Below are 17,682 nucleotides of genomic sequence, written 5' to 3' on the forward strand. Positions count from 1 at the left end.
ACTGTCCTTGCTTTTAACTGGAATATACTTTTGTTGAGCACTGTGAAAAATCTCTTTGGAAGTCTTCAACTGTTCCTCAACTGTCCCACCATGTAGCCTATGTTTCCTGTTAAACATCTAATCGAAGGAGGAGACACCAAGGATATACACATCCTCAAAGATGGCAGGGCCCAGCACGTGACTGCTAGAGACAAGGCTGAAGCATGTGCAGCCATATTCACAAAAAGCAGGAAAAATACAATCTGACCAATTACCACTTAGTCTATTCTCAATTATCAGGAAACTGGTGGAAGCTGTTGTCAACAACGTTATCAAGCAGGATTTACTCACTAATAACTTGCTTAGTGTTGCCCAGCTTGGGATTCATCAGAACCACTCAATTCCAGACCTCATCACTGTCCTGGTCCAAACGTGGACTAAAGAACTGAATGGCAGAAATGAGGTTACTTTCCTTGGTATCAAGATAACATTTAACTGAGTGTGGCATCAAGGAGACCTGATGAAACTACAGTTATTTGACATCAGAGGATGAACACTCCACTGGCTAAGTCAAACCTCACACAAAGGGAGATAGTTGTTCTTGTCAGAGGTTAATCCATTGTTTGCGATTCCACACGCATTTCCTCAGTACATAAAGCCATCACCACCAGAAATTCAACATCTGAGGCATCACCACCAGAAACTCAACGGGACCAGCTGCAGAAATGCTCTAAGTCAGTTGCTGGATGTTCTGTGGCAATTAATTCACCTCCTAACATCACAAAGCCGTTTCACTACCAAGGTATAGGTCAAAAGGGTAATGGAGAACTCTCCACATGCTGGATGAGTGCCGCTCCAACAATTCTCAAGTTCAACACCACCCAGAACAAAGCAGTTTACTCCAACAACAACACCTAAACACACAATCTTTAACCCCATGAAGGATAAAGACAGCAGGTATATGGGATGCCACACCTGTAGGTTCCCCACACGCCATCCTTATTTACAAATGGTTCATAAGTCCTTCATTGCCACAGGGTATGAATCCTGGAACTCTCCACCAACAGAACTGTGGGAGTACCTTCACTTGAAGGACTGCAACAGTTTAAGAAAGCAGCTCATCACCGCCTTCTTGAGAGCAATTAATGATGGGCAATAAGTGCTGGATTTGCTAGTGTTGCCAGATCCCAACAAACAATAGGTAGTGAGAGGTGGACCTTCCTGCACCAAGGGTCTATGTGTGAGAAATGAGTGTTGCTAAGGGCAATGCTGGTGGTGGGGATGGAGCATCCTGGGACAAAGATTAGCACCCTCTCTTCCAGTACTTCATTCAGTGTATTGGCAGCTGGTCAGCTGCACATATCCAGATCTTAAAGTCAGAGAATCATAGAGAAATGTAGCATGGAAACAGGCCCTTGGGCCAATCACATCCACACTGACCATCAAGCATCCACTTATATTAATAATGCATTAATCCAAATTTTTTTTATTCTCCTCACATTCTCGTCAACTCCCCCAGATTCTACCACTCGCCTACATAATAGGGACAATTCTGGCCAATTAACCTACTAACCCACACATCTTTGGGATTCGGGAGGAAATGGGAGCACCCAGAGGAAACCCATGTGGTCACAGCAAGAGTGTACAAACTCCAAACAGACAGCACCAGAGGTTAGGATTGAACCCAGGTCTCTGGCAGTGAGAGGCATCAGCTCCGCTAGTTGCACCACTGAGCTGCCCCAAGTAATCAGTAATCAAACTGAAAATAACTCTTTGTAGCATCTTTTTGGTTGAACAAGCAAGCAGGCATTTTGCTGATTTCAACAAGCTCTTTCACATCTTGTAAAGCTATAGTTATTTCTGTGCCACCCATGCAACCACCACACAGAAGTCCTAGATTAAGCCAGAGATCTCATTCATTCCTGGGATCTGACTCAACCAAAGGCCTCCTGACTCTGAATAGCCATTGGCCCTAATGACCTGGACAATCCCAACACCAATTCCTAATTGGCTACCCTACCAGCTCTCTCTCTCAACCTGTTACTCTTCTGCAATCTTCTCCTCAATCACCATCTCCTTCTGCCCTTTGGTAAATAAAGGTATGCAGCGACTAGGATAACATTTATATTCCTGCAACACATTTCATTATTCCAATTGGATATCCTGATTGGGCACATTAAAATCATCCCATCCTATCTTACCTCCACTTAAACAGACATAAATTGGGATAATTTTTTTAATCATCTTCAACAAATTAAAATTCATCACGTTTCCATCTTCCCAACTTCTCCCTTTGGGGAGTTTAATCACCAGCTTGAAAGTAATCCCTTCTTTACCTTGGGAAATGATTGTGTTATGAAAAAAAAATGGGATGTATTAGGAAACACAAGGTTTATTTTCCTTTTATTTTCAAAATGATACATTTATTTTAAGGCTTTCTCTGATACAGCAAAGCTAAGAAAAATACTGTCTCAAAGACCTAGCAACTTGGGTTCATTCCTGATTTCTGAAGTTGTCTATGTAGAGTTTACCATGTGGGTTTTCTCCTGGTTCTTCAGTATCCTCACACATCCCAAAGACATCCAGGTTTCGTAAATTAATTGGCACTGTAAATTGTCCCTAGTATGTAGGTGAATGATGGAATCTGGGGGGAGTTGATGAGAACGTGGGGAAAATAGAAATTGTAGTAGTTTAGGATTACTGTAAACGGTACTTGATGTGGACTCGGTAAGCTGACAAGGCTGTTTTCATGCTTCATAACTCTATGAACAAGCTTTGTGGTACAGTTCCCTACAACCCAACAGCCATCACTCATCCCCTCCATCACCTTTACCTTATATATCTTTTCTGGTCATGTAGAGTTGATGGCATCTCAAGTAACTTGTCCATCAACAGGGTCCTCAGTGCATCAATGCGTGTCTCTACTTCTGCATAAACTAGTGCAAGAAAGAAAAACATTATAAAAGGCACGTATTATCAGCAGACTAAACTATAAACTTGAACTACACAACCAAAGTCCAGTTGGTGTTACACCATCAGGGGAGCAGCATTACCTCAAACGATTGCGACATCTCAAGAAGGTAATTCATTCCCTTAGGATGGATACTGAAGTCGAGAACTGAATGCAGCATTATCTGGGTAGTTCATGACCCAAGTGCAAAAACTACATGGGCAGCCACATTAATATTTTGTTCAATATGAAACATACAATCACGTTTGACCTATTATATGGATTCCCCACAATACAGCTGTAAAAATTCTTCATATTATTGCATTAGAAAACCTAATCTGCCATAAACTGTCCTGTAACAACAGCAGAAAATGACAGAAATACTTATCAGATCAGATAGCATCTGTGGAGAGAGAAATAGAGTTAACAGTTCAGGTCAATGACCTTTCATTATAACTAGAAAATGTTAGAAATTAAATGTATTTTCAGTTGCAGAGAAAGGGAGAGTGGAGAGAACAAAAGGAAAATATGTGAAAGGGTGACCAGAGAGACTGGTTGAGCAAGCTGAGAAAGGGTGGCTAAGGATTGTTAATTACAATTTATCTGTCTGGAGCAGGTGCAAATAGAAGGAAATGAATCGTAACAGAGGAGAGAGAGAAAAAATATCAATGCTGGATTGACATCTGGGACCTAAAAATGGATAAGGAGACAAAGTCAGTGAGGAAGTTCAATAGCATGTGTGCCTCAAAATTCATTGAGATAGGGACATAGGGGAATAAAACAGAAACCTCTGCTGAGGACTGATTGTTTGGGATCAGTAAAGAGGAAGCTCAGAAGAGATACTGAAAACACAGCAATACTAGCAGAAAAGATGGGGTCAGATGAAAGTAAAGGGAAAGAGCTACACAGAGGAGTGTTAGAATTTGAGAGTTGTTGAAGTAAGCTGGTGCTGTTGGTGAAAGAGGTTAAGAGCATGCATGTGCCCACGCACTGCACAGAAGTGTGGATTTAAGGATGCGACAACAACTGTGATTACAAGTCACTTCATGTCACATCCTCACACTGGATGACCCCAGTCTGTAAGGGTAACCCTGAGCTTCCAGTTACATGTCTCTTCAATTTTCCATCTCTCTCTGACCCCTCCCTTTGACCTCTTACACAGCTACAACAAAGCTTAACATTAGCTGAAAGCCCTTGGGACTCACAAATTCAACAATTTCAGAATATGAGAAGCAAAACAATGCAGTTGCTGTAAATCTGAAATAAAAACAGAAAATGCTGGAAACACTCAGTAGCTCGAGCAGCATCTGTGGAAAGAGAAAGAGTTAATGTTTCAGGTTGAAGATGCTTCATCAGAAATGGGAAAGAGAGAAAAAACATTGATTTTAATTTCCAGAGAGGTCAGGGGAGGAATTGATAGGAAGTGAGAGGATCAGGGCAGCTACGATGATAACTGCTGAAGAAGCCATCTGGTTGGCAGATGAATGAGGATAGATGGAGACAGAAAAAAAAATTGAACACAAGAACATGTAAAGGTTGTGAAATGCAGGTCAGAGAGGTAGAAATGTCCAGCAGATTAGGCATGTCAATAGAGAAGAGAAAAATCTGAGTTAATATTTGCATGGATAACCTACAGAAATGGCCAGTTCTGACATAAACAAAGGCGGCAAATTAGCTGAAATTGTTGAATTTGATATGGAGTTCTAGAGGTTTCAACACACCCAGATGGAAAATGAAGTGCTGTTCCTCAAGTTTACATTGGGCCTAGTTTGTAATAAGTGTAGATGGCCAGAAACAGATAGGTTAGAGTTGGGAGTAGGATGGAAAATTAAAGTAAAAGGCAACTGGAAGTTCATGCTCGCTCCTGCAGACTGAACAAAGATGCTCTGGAAAGCATTCACCCAATTTGTAGAGGAAGACCACATTGAGAGAAACTGAAAGCCCTGCAATAAATTGCAAGAAGTTCATGTGTATCACTGTTTCATCTGAAAAGACTGGTTGTGCCTCTGGATGTCAGGAAGGGATGAGTTAAAAGGGCACGTGTTGCATCCCATGCAGTTGCCTGGGGAAGTAACGTGAGAAGGAGAATGGCTGTTGGAACATAGAACAATACAGCACAGGAACAGGCCCTTCGGCCCATGATGTTGTGCCAAACTAATTCAACTAATGACACTTAATTAAATTAATCCCTTCTGCCCGCACATGGTCCATAACCCTCCATATTTATGAGCCCATCTAAGAGCTTCTTAAATGCCTTTATTGTATCTGCCTTCACCACTACCCCTGCAGCACATTCCAAGCACCCACCACTCTCTGTGTAAAGAAGTTGCCCCGCACATCTCTTTTAAACTTTCCCCCTCTCATCTTAAATGCATGAGCTCTGGTATTAAACACTTCAACCCTGGGAAAATGATACTGGCTGTCTATCTATGGCACTCGTGATTTTATAAACTTCTAGCAGGTAATACAATGAAGGAAATCTGACAGCAATTATCCACCATCACTGCAACTTAAAACAAACGTGTTTACACTTTCTCAGTTCTAATGAAGGGTATTCAACCTAAAACGTTTACTCTGTTTCTCTTTCCACAGATGTCATGTGACCTGTTGATTGTTTCCATCACTTTTTATTTTTATATTTTTGTGAGTGCTTTTTCATGGAATTTCAAAGGATTCCAGTCTTCATCTATTCACTGATTGTACCTTGACTGACTTAGCAGAATCTATACCAGTAAATCCCGTGGTGCAGCAGGGAATCGTCGACAGCAACATCTTAGTTTTCACATTTAGTTGCTTATACACAACAGAAATTGTCAGATTTCATTCAACAGAGTAATGAGAGGTAAGGGCCCAGCTGCTATTCACATTGCAAATTTCAGGCCATAATACACTCTGCAGGCAGCAGAGATGCACTTTCATTAACTCAGATGTTGGCATTTGAAAGCACTTCTGCAAAATTGTCAACAAAATTAAGACAGGTCAGTTCGCAACTGGATAAGTTAGTTGCATCAATGTTTAACAATCAGTTGATAAGCAACATAACCTTTGCTCTTCTGTACAACCATAATTGTTGCCAATTAAAAGAATTTTTTTTAATGTTTTCCGAAGTTCCAATTTGAAAAACAGCATTCTAGCCAATCCATCACAATGATTTCTTTCTATATTTGCTTAGAGTGCTTACCTTATCAGATAAAATCAAGGGAGATGACTGATATGAATTCTTACGTATTTTGTACATGTCTTACAAAGAAGCACAAGACTCAGACTCAGAATCTGTTCGGTCAATTTGGGTTCAATCTTATTTAGGCACATCAACCTTCCTACAAACTTTCATAATGAAGTGCTTTAGAGGAAAGGCCATCTATAGCCTTGATTTCAATACCAAAGAAAAATAATTCTTGAGCTCATAAATTGAAATTGACCGCACAACAGGAATGGAGGCCATATCTTGGGGCTGTTAAGGAATTGTTTGCATTCTCATATGTAGATAAATGTCATTAATGACAGTGCTTCAGTTCAGGAATTTGCATTGGGAACAATACTCCTTACTACCCATTTTAATAAACTAACAGCAAGTTCACAAAGAACACTGAGATTTGTGCTGATATTAAAATACTGGCTGAGGGAAAAAAAATGGAATGGGCCAAGATTGTCTGGTGCCATGTAATGTGGATAAATACATTCAGGTCAGTAATAGTTCAAGCCAACGTCATTAATATGCATCTCTGCAGGTGCATACATGAACGTCTGTTAAGTAGAAAAGAGAGCTAATTATTATAGTACACGAGTCCTTAAAAATTTATGATCAATAACTCAAAGCTACGGTAAAGGCAATAATACATCAATGAACTTAAGTATTAGCACAATTCTTCATAAAACATTACTTTTTACATCCTGTTCAAGACATTGATTGTGTCTCATTGTGTAATATGGTGTTAATTTTTGGTTATCTCACATCATAGTAAACACAGTAGCTCTGTTAATCATTCGGAGGATTCACTAGAATAGTAATAATTAAAAACCTTTAATTATCACAGTAGGTTTAGAAAGCTGGGCGCTTTCTTTCCAGAAATATAAGCCACCGGAAATACGAGCTAGAGAACAAAAACAATGAATAAGAGTAACCTAGATGAACAGACTTTTTGATAGGTTTCAATGAACGGAATAGCATCACTGAACACCACTAGTTCAGATAACGTGATCTCTTTGTCAAATGGCAGTAACGTATGTTGTCTAAGAATTAAGATGTATGCAAGGCACAGAACCCCATCATAGCAATTAAACTTAATATCAGTTCTGAACTTGCAAGTCTCTTGCAGTAATTCAGTTAAACTACAGAACACACATCTCAACTTTAAATTTTGCTAGCATCGCCATTTATTGTAGTATTTCTGACCACCAGGTTCTCAAATATGATACTAAACATGAAAAGAGTTGCATGATGTTTGGGACTTTTCCTGCATTTTCCAATAAACCTTTTGCTGGAAATAAAGTGTTTCTTACAAAACGAATAATTTCTGCAACCCTTACCTTTTTGGAACACACGGACTTCAGTTTTCCCGAACAGTGACTTAGCTTTTTCATAGTCATTTATAACCACATCATAATCGCCCTGAGGAAACAGGCATTCATCATACATAACAGCAAACTAAAGAGGCAGTTAAGAATTTTTTTAAACTGTTATTTAGCTTTACCTTTTGAATGTTCCTTTCAATATTAAGAGGAAGGTTAAAGAGAAACTTAAAGCGCTGAAGAACATTTAGTGCATTTCTGGTAGAATCTGCTTTGTCTTTGCGTCCCAAGACTTCTTGGAACAGTGTATCAGCAGTGTTACTTGCTCCTGGAATAAACAAAATTATATAAATCCACCTGTATAGCCCAAAATACCGCTACCTTCAAAAGGACAAAAAAAACCTAAGATAAATTCACAATTGTCAGAAAATAGATAGACTCAAAACAAATGTATTCAAAACTTTTTATGACATAGATAATCTCACTGTACAAGACTTTAAATGATCACTTCCCTGAAAGGCAAAATAAGATTTGGGCTCATTCAGCAGTTCTGGCAAACTTAAGTTTGCGCAATTCACAACCAAATTATCATTCCAATAATAAGATAGGTAGAAAAGCAACTAATCACCTATGATTACAATGACCTCAAATAATGCAACAAAAAAATGCCTCGTGTTTGTTTCCATAGCAACAATACATAGTAGTTTTGAAATGTTTGTACATTTTAAAAATTACTACAGTAAAATCTCAGAATTTACATCAGAATTAATATTAACATAAGAGGTATAAACTCCTAATTCCTTTATGGCTTTAACTCTTGTAATTTAAACTAAAAACAATTTAAATCTGCAACTGGCATAATTGAAAATAAGAGTGAAGTGTGAATCCCTGGACAAGAATCTCATTCTTGCCTGCTTCAAAGTTGATAAGGCTTTAATTTTAAAATTCCACTGCATAACTTCAGTTTTGCTACAAAGTAGAAACCATTTTAAATCAGCATTAAACTTTAGTTAAATGATATAGTAATGCATTAGACAATCAAATAAAGCAGCAAATATCTGGCAAAGCACATCTGTCTTAAATGTATATTTGGAAACAGGAGGTAACCAGTTTGAAGGCAAACCAATCGAAAAAAGTAGCAGTAACTAGATCTTCTGAAATGGGTTCCTTCCTATACAACGAAAGGTCTTCATATTAAGGACAAGTGTTTCAGCTTATTCTGATCTTTTGCACTTTGTTTCACTTTACCACTATATTAACTTGTCAATTTGCATCTTTGTATATGCACAGACACATATTCATGACTCAAATATAAAACAATCACGATGAAAACTGTAAAGTATTTTGGGCATTATTCATACACGTTTCAAAAACATTTGCCAATATTCTTCCCCAACAGTCTCTAGAAAAAGCTATCAACAATTTTAATACTTATTTTTATTCATGTTCAGATCTATAACCTACAAACCTCTGAATTTGGCAAAAACACATTTAAAAAAAGTTAAAGACCAAAATAGATTTGTCGTTCAATGTTTCTAGAAAGGATTGGCATTATTTGGTCTAGTGACTATACTATAAGCAAAGATAGGAAAAAAGCACATCGATCACACTGGGTGGCTCGCATGCCATTTTCTCAGTCGGCTCTGTGGGTGGCCAGCAGAAAATTAAATGTTGTCTGTGAAATACCCGCATTTACATCTAGATGTGCATTATGTGCATAGAGTATGGAATTTTATGTAATGATATAATCATTTCAATGAAATTTATTTCTCTGTTAAGGAAACATTAACACACCAACAAAGTTAACCTTTTCATTTCAAACCAATTGCAATATTATCCCCTCTTAAAGAAATCAGCTCATTTATTCAAGTTTATTTACTCAAGTTAAAGTAAAAGTAGCTGTTTATTTACTGTACATTATCATGATTTATTTCCCTTCCAGCAACCTTTAAGAATGTTAAAGAAATATGTCAAATACAGTACTCCTATTTCAGGACTAAAATAACAAAGCAGTATCCACCCACTTCAATAAACCCAACTGCAGGTTTCCTTTGACTTTATCTGAGTGATTCTGAATACATTTTAAAAAAATCAAACCTATTGGTGAAAGGTGGTTACCAAGTACTCTGTGCAACTAAAAGTACGAAATCACTTTATACTTCACTTCCATAAAGACTTATTAATACAACAGTGCACTATCATAAGTTTACTACAGAATAAATGTATGACAGTTTCGCTTGAATTTGATGACTTAATGGTTTTTTTCACTTAAAAATGTGCTCCATTACTTTCAACTGCCCTTACCATAAAAATTAACATTTCCCATAAAATCAAAATATTAAACATGAATTCATTCTTCAGTTTCAACAATATCAATGATCAAAATGCAAATTTAATTTATATCAGACTTATAGTTGAAACTGCTGAACAATTTCAATAATCTAGGTTATTCATTCATTTGTCACAAAAAAACATTTACAATGCAAAACATGTCCTGATACTCATCTTTAAGCATCTATCACTACTGATTCAAATTGTTTGATACAAGATCCAATATATATTGAACATCAGAACCATCACACTTTTCAGTTTAACTTCAACATGGAGAGCATTAGCATGCACACTTTGTAATGAAACCTACCCCCCAGCCATGAATGTATAAAACTTACCACAAATGATGAAAATTTGTTCTCTTTTTAATTAGGACAAAGCATATAGACAATATAAAATTTAACACTCACTGCACATATATAAATGAAAATACACAGCAATGTTCATTATGACATCAAATCTTGGAATAAATTTCAAAGTGCCAAGATTACAAGTCACTAAATTGTAAAGTAACTTACCTAACAAAGAGCTTTTTTCTTATTACACAAGTATTCTGCCTATTAGATTCATCACATTTTCCTCACTGGACAAGTATTTTGAACACATTTGAAATGCATTTAAAGTACTGATGGTCACTGATTTCTAAGTTTGTTTACAAGCAGAGATCCAGTTAAAATGAATAACAATATCCATACATAGGGATAGCTGAAAAGTAAAACTCACTGTTGAGTACATTCTCCAGTTTCTGCGTCATAGATCCTTCCACTTTTTCCGTCCCATCCACTTCCAGTTTTTGATGAATTGCTGGAATGAAAAGTGCAGTTCATTCAATAGGCAGTCATTTATTTCAAGGTGAAAAGAATATGTACAACTTTAAACATTTTTTTCCACAAGCACTTTACATTACTTCACCACTTTTGGTTTCTGGATTGAATACAAAAATAATTTCCAATTTCCTTCAGGAAACTAACAAAATTAAGGTTACATAATTTTCTACATTGTAAAGTAACTAATCTAACAAGGAGCTTCTTTTATTATTACATACACCTTCTGCTATTAAATTCATTACAATTTCTTACTGGACAAGTATTTTAAATATATTTGAAGTACATTTAAGTACTGTTGATCAGTAATTTCTAACAAAATCTACACTAAGAGGCCAGAGTATAAATCTACACTAAAAGAGGCCAGAGTACAAATTTAAAATTCCTCTTAGTTGATACACAAAAAAATTATAACTGAGTGTTAAAATTCAACAGTCAAAGTTCTGAATAGTCAAAGACCTAAAGATAGACTTCCTACCTGGTAATAAATCCTTTTATATGCACCCTAAAGCACTGCAATCATACTCAAAAGGTTTGTGGGTTTTAAGTAAACCAATATGCTAATTACACATATGAAAACAATAGTATGATTTTTTTTTCCCAGATAGTCAGTACTACATGGCCTCCCTCCATGTCAAAGAGGCTAGGACCCATGTTATTCAAGTCAGTTTGTTTTTATCCCTTTGAGCTATGCCTTTCCTGTCCAGAATATTAATAATGCTGCAAAGATAGAACAGTATTAGACATTAATTGCTGGAAATATTTAAGTAAAGCAGCAACAGTGGAGAAAGAAATAGATTGCAACCATTAACTCTCTTTCTCTTCCCACAGATGCTGCCTAAACTGCTGAGTATTTTCTGCTCTGAATGCAAAGGCCAGAATCTGTAGTGTTTTGTTTTATCAATACACATTGTTAAATTTATCTTTTTGGAATAATGATGAATATAATAAGATTTGTCAGGCAGCCTACAGAAAAAACAAAAGAAAAAATTAATGTTTCATATCAATGGCCTATCATCAGAACATTGACTAAAATGTTAACTTTGGTTCTCTCTCCATAGCTGCTGCCCAACATGCTGAGTACTTCCACCAACTTTCAGTTTCCACCAACTATCCTATTTTGTTTTTGTATCAGCATTTTCCATCCTCATACTATGAAATCTGACAGCAAATGCTGGAGTAAACACATTTGGAGTTAAAAAGGTATCCAGAGTATCTGGAATATGCAGGTATCCTGATCCAGAGTTACGTTTAATGTTTCCCTATTCCTCAAAATGTTGCAATGTTCAGCAGCATTCTCCATTATAATTAAGCATCCGTCATCAGAAATTTTGGAGACTTTTCTTGATGTAAAATATCATGAAAATGTTACTGATGTCTTAGGTTTATTGAATTTTAGTGATGTATAAAGCCATTATTATTGCTTAGCAAAATCAGATCTTTAAAAAAATCCTCAGATAAGTATTTCATAATGGAAGATAATATAATGCTTTTATTTTTAGAAATTTATTTTTCAGTTAGTGTATATTCAATACATAAACTTAGCCCCTGTAAAATATTTGAGTATAAATTGAGCTTTTCCTTCCAGGATAACTTGATATTCTTCAATGTGACAGATTGAGCATCCTCAGCCAGCTTGATGACATTACTGTTGCTAGATGTCAAGGATCACTGTCACCAACCAAAATCAGAAAACAGAAGTCCACACCTGAGGTCTGTTGATCACCTAGACTGATAGGTAAACATTGTTACATTGCAGCTGAAAGTGAAATTTGTCTGATTATAGGAGCCTAAAATGCCTATTGCAATTATTGTTGAGGTAATAAATGCACAGAATAAACCATAGAAAGCTGTAGTTTCAGGATAATAATTTGAATGGATGAAAAATTACGCTTTTTGTTTCCCCCTGGTGCTTTGGTTCCCTCCCCCATGTTGGTTGGTAGGTTAAAATGTCTCTAATGTTGAAGAATAAATGGGGGGTGGGTGGAAAGGGGGTGGGAGGAGCAGGTGAAGGGGTAGGGTGGGGAGTTTCTGGCGATGGAAGAGGAAAAATAGGATTAGGGGTGTGTGACTCCATGTTTTTCACATGTAAACACTGAGTTCTGTGTAGGTTAAAGGTAAATCACACCTGAATGTTTTAACAAAGTAACTCACAGTCCAGTATAATTAAAACAAATAATACCTTTTCAACCCAAATATACAGCAGAAGTCTGAAACAAAGCTGATAAAGTAATCGCAATCTCCTCTTACCAAATCCGCAAAAATATTCGGATACTTTTGCTAATCTGAGAAGAGAAAAAATCTTATTTTGGGGGGAACTGACAAAAAGGGTCAAGCCCTGGGATTTTAAACAAAATAAAAGCAGAAGATCACAGTCCTTACAACGTTAATATTTTCATTTGGTTTCCCAAAACCTTTTTTAAAGGCAGGCTAATGTGAAGAATGCAAAATGAAAAATCTGCAGTTTACCAATTCAGATGAAGATTCATCAGTAATAATTTCACTTGCTATGTGTTCTCAGATTTTAATTAGTTCAAGCCAAAGTACAGATTTGCAAAGGCTTGAAAAATAAATTGATTGTGCAGCTCTTTAGCCACAGCGTTCCCCTCATCTCCTCTAACCACTCTGGTGAATAATCACAAATTTATCTTACCTCCCTTTAATTCTGCATCTTCCCTCACCCTGTGCACCTTGGCTACATTCACCTCGTTACTGAATTCAGCTTGATCCAATTCAAAGCAACTACTTAAGAGAATTCCTGAATCCAAATCCCCTATTTATATTCGAAGAAAATTTTAAATATTAAAAATAAACTGTCCACTTATGAAAACAATTATTTGGGTTACAGAGCTCTTTGCCAACATTTCATTTTAAACAGGATTAGTAAAACTATTTTTAAACTATACAAGGAAATCAATCGAAGGGCACGTATACATTTTTTGCTAAGATTTCCCAATACCAAATTAACCCTGCATTATCTTTCTCTCAAAAAACTATCAGTTTTCATGGTTTTATAATTAAAAACACAGAAATTCTGTGAGGTAGCATTTACAGTTAATAGAATCATAAATTTACAACTTAGGAGGCTGCAATTCAGGCTATCACATTTGAGCTAGCTGGAAAAGAATTACCCATCCTAACCCTCTAAGTCCAGCATCAGATCTGCAGCCCTGCAGGTCATGGCTCTTCAAATACACATACAAGCATGTTTTAAATATGCTGAGTGTTTCTACCCCTATTACCCTCTGGATGAAAAAAAAGTCTCTTATCTCCTTATTAATCCTTATGCCAATTACTTTATATCTCGCCCCTGGATTTTGACTCCTCTGTAAAGGACAATGAAGAAGAACCTATATTGGTCCTTAATAATTTTCTACAGCAAAATCACTCTTCCACCTCCCACCACCCCCCCCCCCCCCCCCCCCCATGGTCTCTTTTGTTTCAAAGAAAACTTCTTACCCCATCTTGCATCATCACAATTCTCCAGTCCTGGCAAAGTCTTTGTAAATCTACTATCCACCCTCTCCAGTGAAGTTGCAACTTTCCTTTGATCAGCCCAAAACTGTATAGAATAATCAATCTGTGGCCTAACTAGTGTTGCATACAGTTTTAACATAACCCCTCTGCTGTCTCAGCTAATAAGAAAGCATTCCAATATGGCTTTTTAGCCATTTTATTGATTTATCTTGATACCTTTAGGGAACTGTCAACATATACACCAAGATCTGTTTCTCTACATTACTCAATTCACTGATTTTAAAGTATATTCCTTTGCCTTGTCACACCCCCTAAATGCAATACCCATGCTCCTCTAGATTAAATTTCATTCATAATTCTACCCAACTGATTAGACCATTTATATCTTTCGCCAGTCTGGAACTTTCCTCCACACTGTCAATCACATTGCCCAACTTTTGTATTATTTGCAAACTTAAATTATCAAGCTCCCTAAAACTTAGATCTAAATCACTAATATACATTACAAAATGGAATTAATTACTGACTCCTGTTGAAACTCACTGGCACCAAAAACAGAAGAGAGAATGGGTTATAAGCAAGCAGTTCGGGGAATGGAATTGATGGGATTGCTCTGAGAGCTGTCTATGTCTTGATGGGTTGAATGGCTTCCTATGTCAAGAGGAAATATGAAAAGCAAGTGTCCTTTTTAGAAAAAAATTATCCTCTACACACCTTGCCAAACAAAGGCCACTGGATCATCAACCATTTTTCTGTGTGGGAAAATGTTTATTCTGAACTCTTGATTTCCCTCCAAATAAGATAAGATCTTTATTAGTCACATGTACATCGTAACACACAGTGAAATACACCTTTTGTATAGCGATTTTGGGGGGCAGCCCGCAAGTGGCGCCACGTTTCCGGCGCCAACATAGCATGCCCATAACTTCCTAACCTGTATGTCTTTGGAATGTGGGAGGAAACCGGAGCACCCGGAGGAAACCCACACAGACATGGGGAGAATGTACAAACTCCTTACGGACAGTGGCCGGATTTGAACCCGGGTCTCTGGCGCTGTAAAGTGTTATGCTAACCACTATGCTACCGTGCCTGCCCATAATTGTTTTCAGTCTACTTTCGCTAATTACTTTTCAAACTAGCACAAGTGGCCTTCCCCACATTTATTCCTATATTATTACTTTGAAATATCACAAAATTTTTCATAATGAATTAGATTTTGAATTTGACATGTATTTTTGAACATTGATAACCTTGGCTATCAGAAGTAGTTTAGGAGTACTGAATCTACACAAACAGGTCGTGAATAGATTTGAATTTGCTTCATATTTTTCTGAAAAAAAATCCAAAATGAGTGCTCTGCCAGGGATATAAAATATTAGTCTCCTAAACTTCAATATGCCAGAACTTCAATATGCCAGAAGTCAACCAGACTAGCTTTAAAGGGCCAACTCAAATATGACAGTTCTATTAAATATTTTAACTTGATCCTTACCATACATTACTCCAATATATACAAGATTATTTTCTCATAAAGAGAAACAAAAGATTGCTGAAGTTGAAGTGATTTGCCTTGTGAAGATACTAGTCAGAGTCGTAGGGTAGATGCAGCACAGAAACATGTCCCTAGGTCCACTGAGCCTAAGCTGATCATCAAGCACCTATCTTTTACACCAATCCTACTCTAACCCATCCTATTCCCATCAACTCCCACCAGATTCTACCACTCATCAACACACTAGGGGAAATTTACAGCAGCTAATTAACCTACTAACACAAACATCTTTGTGATGTGGGAGGAAACCAGAGCACCAGGAACAAACCTAAGTGGTCAGAGGGAGAATGTGCAAACTCCACACAGACAACACCGGAGGTCAGGATCAAACCTAGATCACTGAAGCTGTGAGGCAGCAGCTCTGCTAACAGTGCTGTTGTTTTGTTTAAACTATTAGTTCATTTTGTTTTTAAATTCTCATTATGAGTTTAACCAGGAGGGGTTTCATAATCTTAAGTCATGCAGACAGACAACTGGGCTGAAATAGCCCATACTAAATTCCCTTCATATCCTTTTTGTTTAAATTTGTTCACACTTGCTGTGCATCTCCAGCAAAAAAAGGTTCAACACTACACAAACAATCTTGTCCTTAAAAGAGCATCTACCAAAATTACAACATGGTAATCTTAAGATTTTAGTATGAAAAGTCAGCTTCAAACCCTTTAGGTACAGTCAAAATTTTATTTAAGAAAAAGCTGGAAATCTTTTCTCATGCTTGGAACATTGAATATATAATTAAACTTTTTTTTAGAAACTGCCAAGTTGTTGAGGAAGGAAAGACAAATTGATTGTGTTAAAAATCTAAAAGGTACGGCTTATATTTACAATCCACAACATGTTATTCTCATTTGTTTACAGAATATGGTTGAATTTTTACAGCCTCCATCAAGTAAGTAAATCTACTAGAATATCCATTTTCAGTAACTAAAGCTCAAATTTCTGTACTTATGTTACCACATTAAATAATGCACATTTTAAAGAAATTAACTTGTGCAACTTCCAGAAGTAGTTAGAGACTGCTTTCAAGCTATTTTGCTTGCCTGGGATTAACACAGCACACATTTGCAGCTCAAGGCCTGTTGACCTTTTTCTTTACTGACACAGTACTCTCAAAACACTCATCCATTTATGTAAATGCAAGCCACTAACACACAGAATACATCATCAGTGGAGCAGTAAAGTCCTCCAACCATGATTTTAGATTTTTTTTTTACAAATTATTCCCATACCTTTCAAAAAAACTAGTGCCATAAAATTCAGAAACTGAAACGCCCCACATTTCCAGTTTTAATTCCTAGATGTGAGCTTTGTTTATCTTCCATCATTTGCTTTCGGTCATATTTATTTCCCTGAAAAGTAGCAGCCTGCAATAAATCTTGGACAAAGGACAATTCTTGTATGCAGTGCCAACTTTGGACAAAGTGTTAACATTTTTGGATCACTTCAACTGCATCTATTACAGTCAGTTTGACCAGACAACCAATAAGTGATGTAGCATTATTGAAATTCCAGTGGATTGACCATGATATTTCTCAATTTGAATGGAGGGATTCCACAAGAAGTCAAACAATCTGTGCACGTTCTCCCCAATATAGTCAAGAATGTATCGTGAAGAGAAATTTCCCAGTATTTTGTTTTCAAAAATTTTTCCCTTGTTACACCGTTTTCTGTGAAAACGATATTAGTAGTGTTTCATTTATACTGTATGCTCAGCAAACTGATTAAACGCACAGTTCAAACGAAAGAGGTCTGCTTGGAAATAGTGTGCATCATTGATTGCACCCAATAGTTAACTGACTGTTAACTTTATAGTTGATCTCTGGATTCAGTTCTACTAAGGAAGTAAATACTGTGTCAGTCATTGACAACCAGACGTACAAGCCTGAACATATTATTTGAATACCTCATTATTATTTGCATTTACTGAACAAAGGAAATTACAAAGAGAGTCTATTTTCATTCCAAGATATATGAAGAAACTTTCTAATCGTGGACAACTTCTATGTAATTATTTTATTTATAGAAAATACTCAAAGATATTTTGACTAATTCAGATT

At 36.7% G+C, this 17,682-nt stretch overlaps 1 protein-coding gene across 4 annotated transcripts in view; it reads right to left on the reverse strand.

Moving 5' to 3' along the window:
* exoc2 (exocyst complex component 2) overlaps positions 1 to 17,682 on the reverse strand; it is a 222,625-nt gene that overhangs the window by 123,054 nt on the left and 81,889 nt on the right. For all 4 annotated transcript variants that reach the window (XM_052016796.1, XM_052016798.1, XM_052016799.1 and 1 more), the window contains exons 7-10: positions 10,496 to 10,576; positions 7,624 to 7,769; positions 7,460 to 7,541; positions 2,813 to 2,915 (exon numbers count right to left, since the gene is read on the reverse strand). In XM_052016796.1, coding sequence (XP_051872756.1) covers positions 2,813 to 2,915; positions 7,460 to 7,541; positions 7,624 to 7,769; positions 10,496 to 10,576 — 412 coding nt within the window. The remainder of the gene's footprint in view (positions 1 to 2,812; positions 2,916 to 7,459; positions 7,542 to 7,623; positions 7,770 to 10,495; positions 10,577 to 17,682) is intronic.

This window comes from Pristis pectinata, chromosome 5 (assembly GCF_009764475.1).
Source record: "Pristis pectinata isolate sPriPec2 chromosome 5, sPriPec2.1.pri, whole genome shotgun sequence".
Classification (NCBI taxonomy): Eukaryota; Metazoa; Chordata; class Chondrichthyes; order Rhinopristiformes; family Pristidae; genus Pristis; species Pristis pectinata.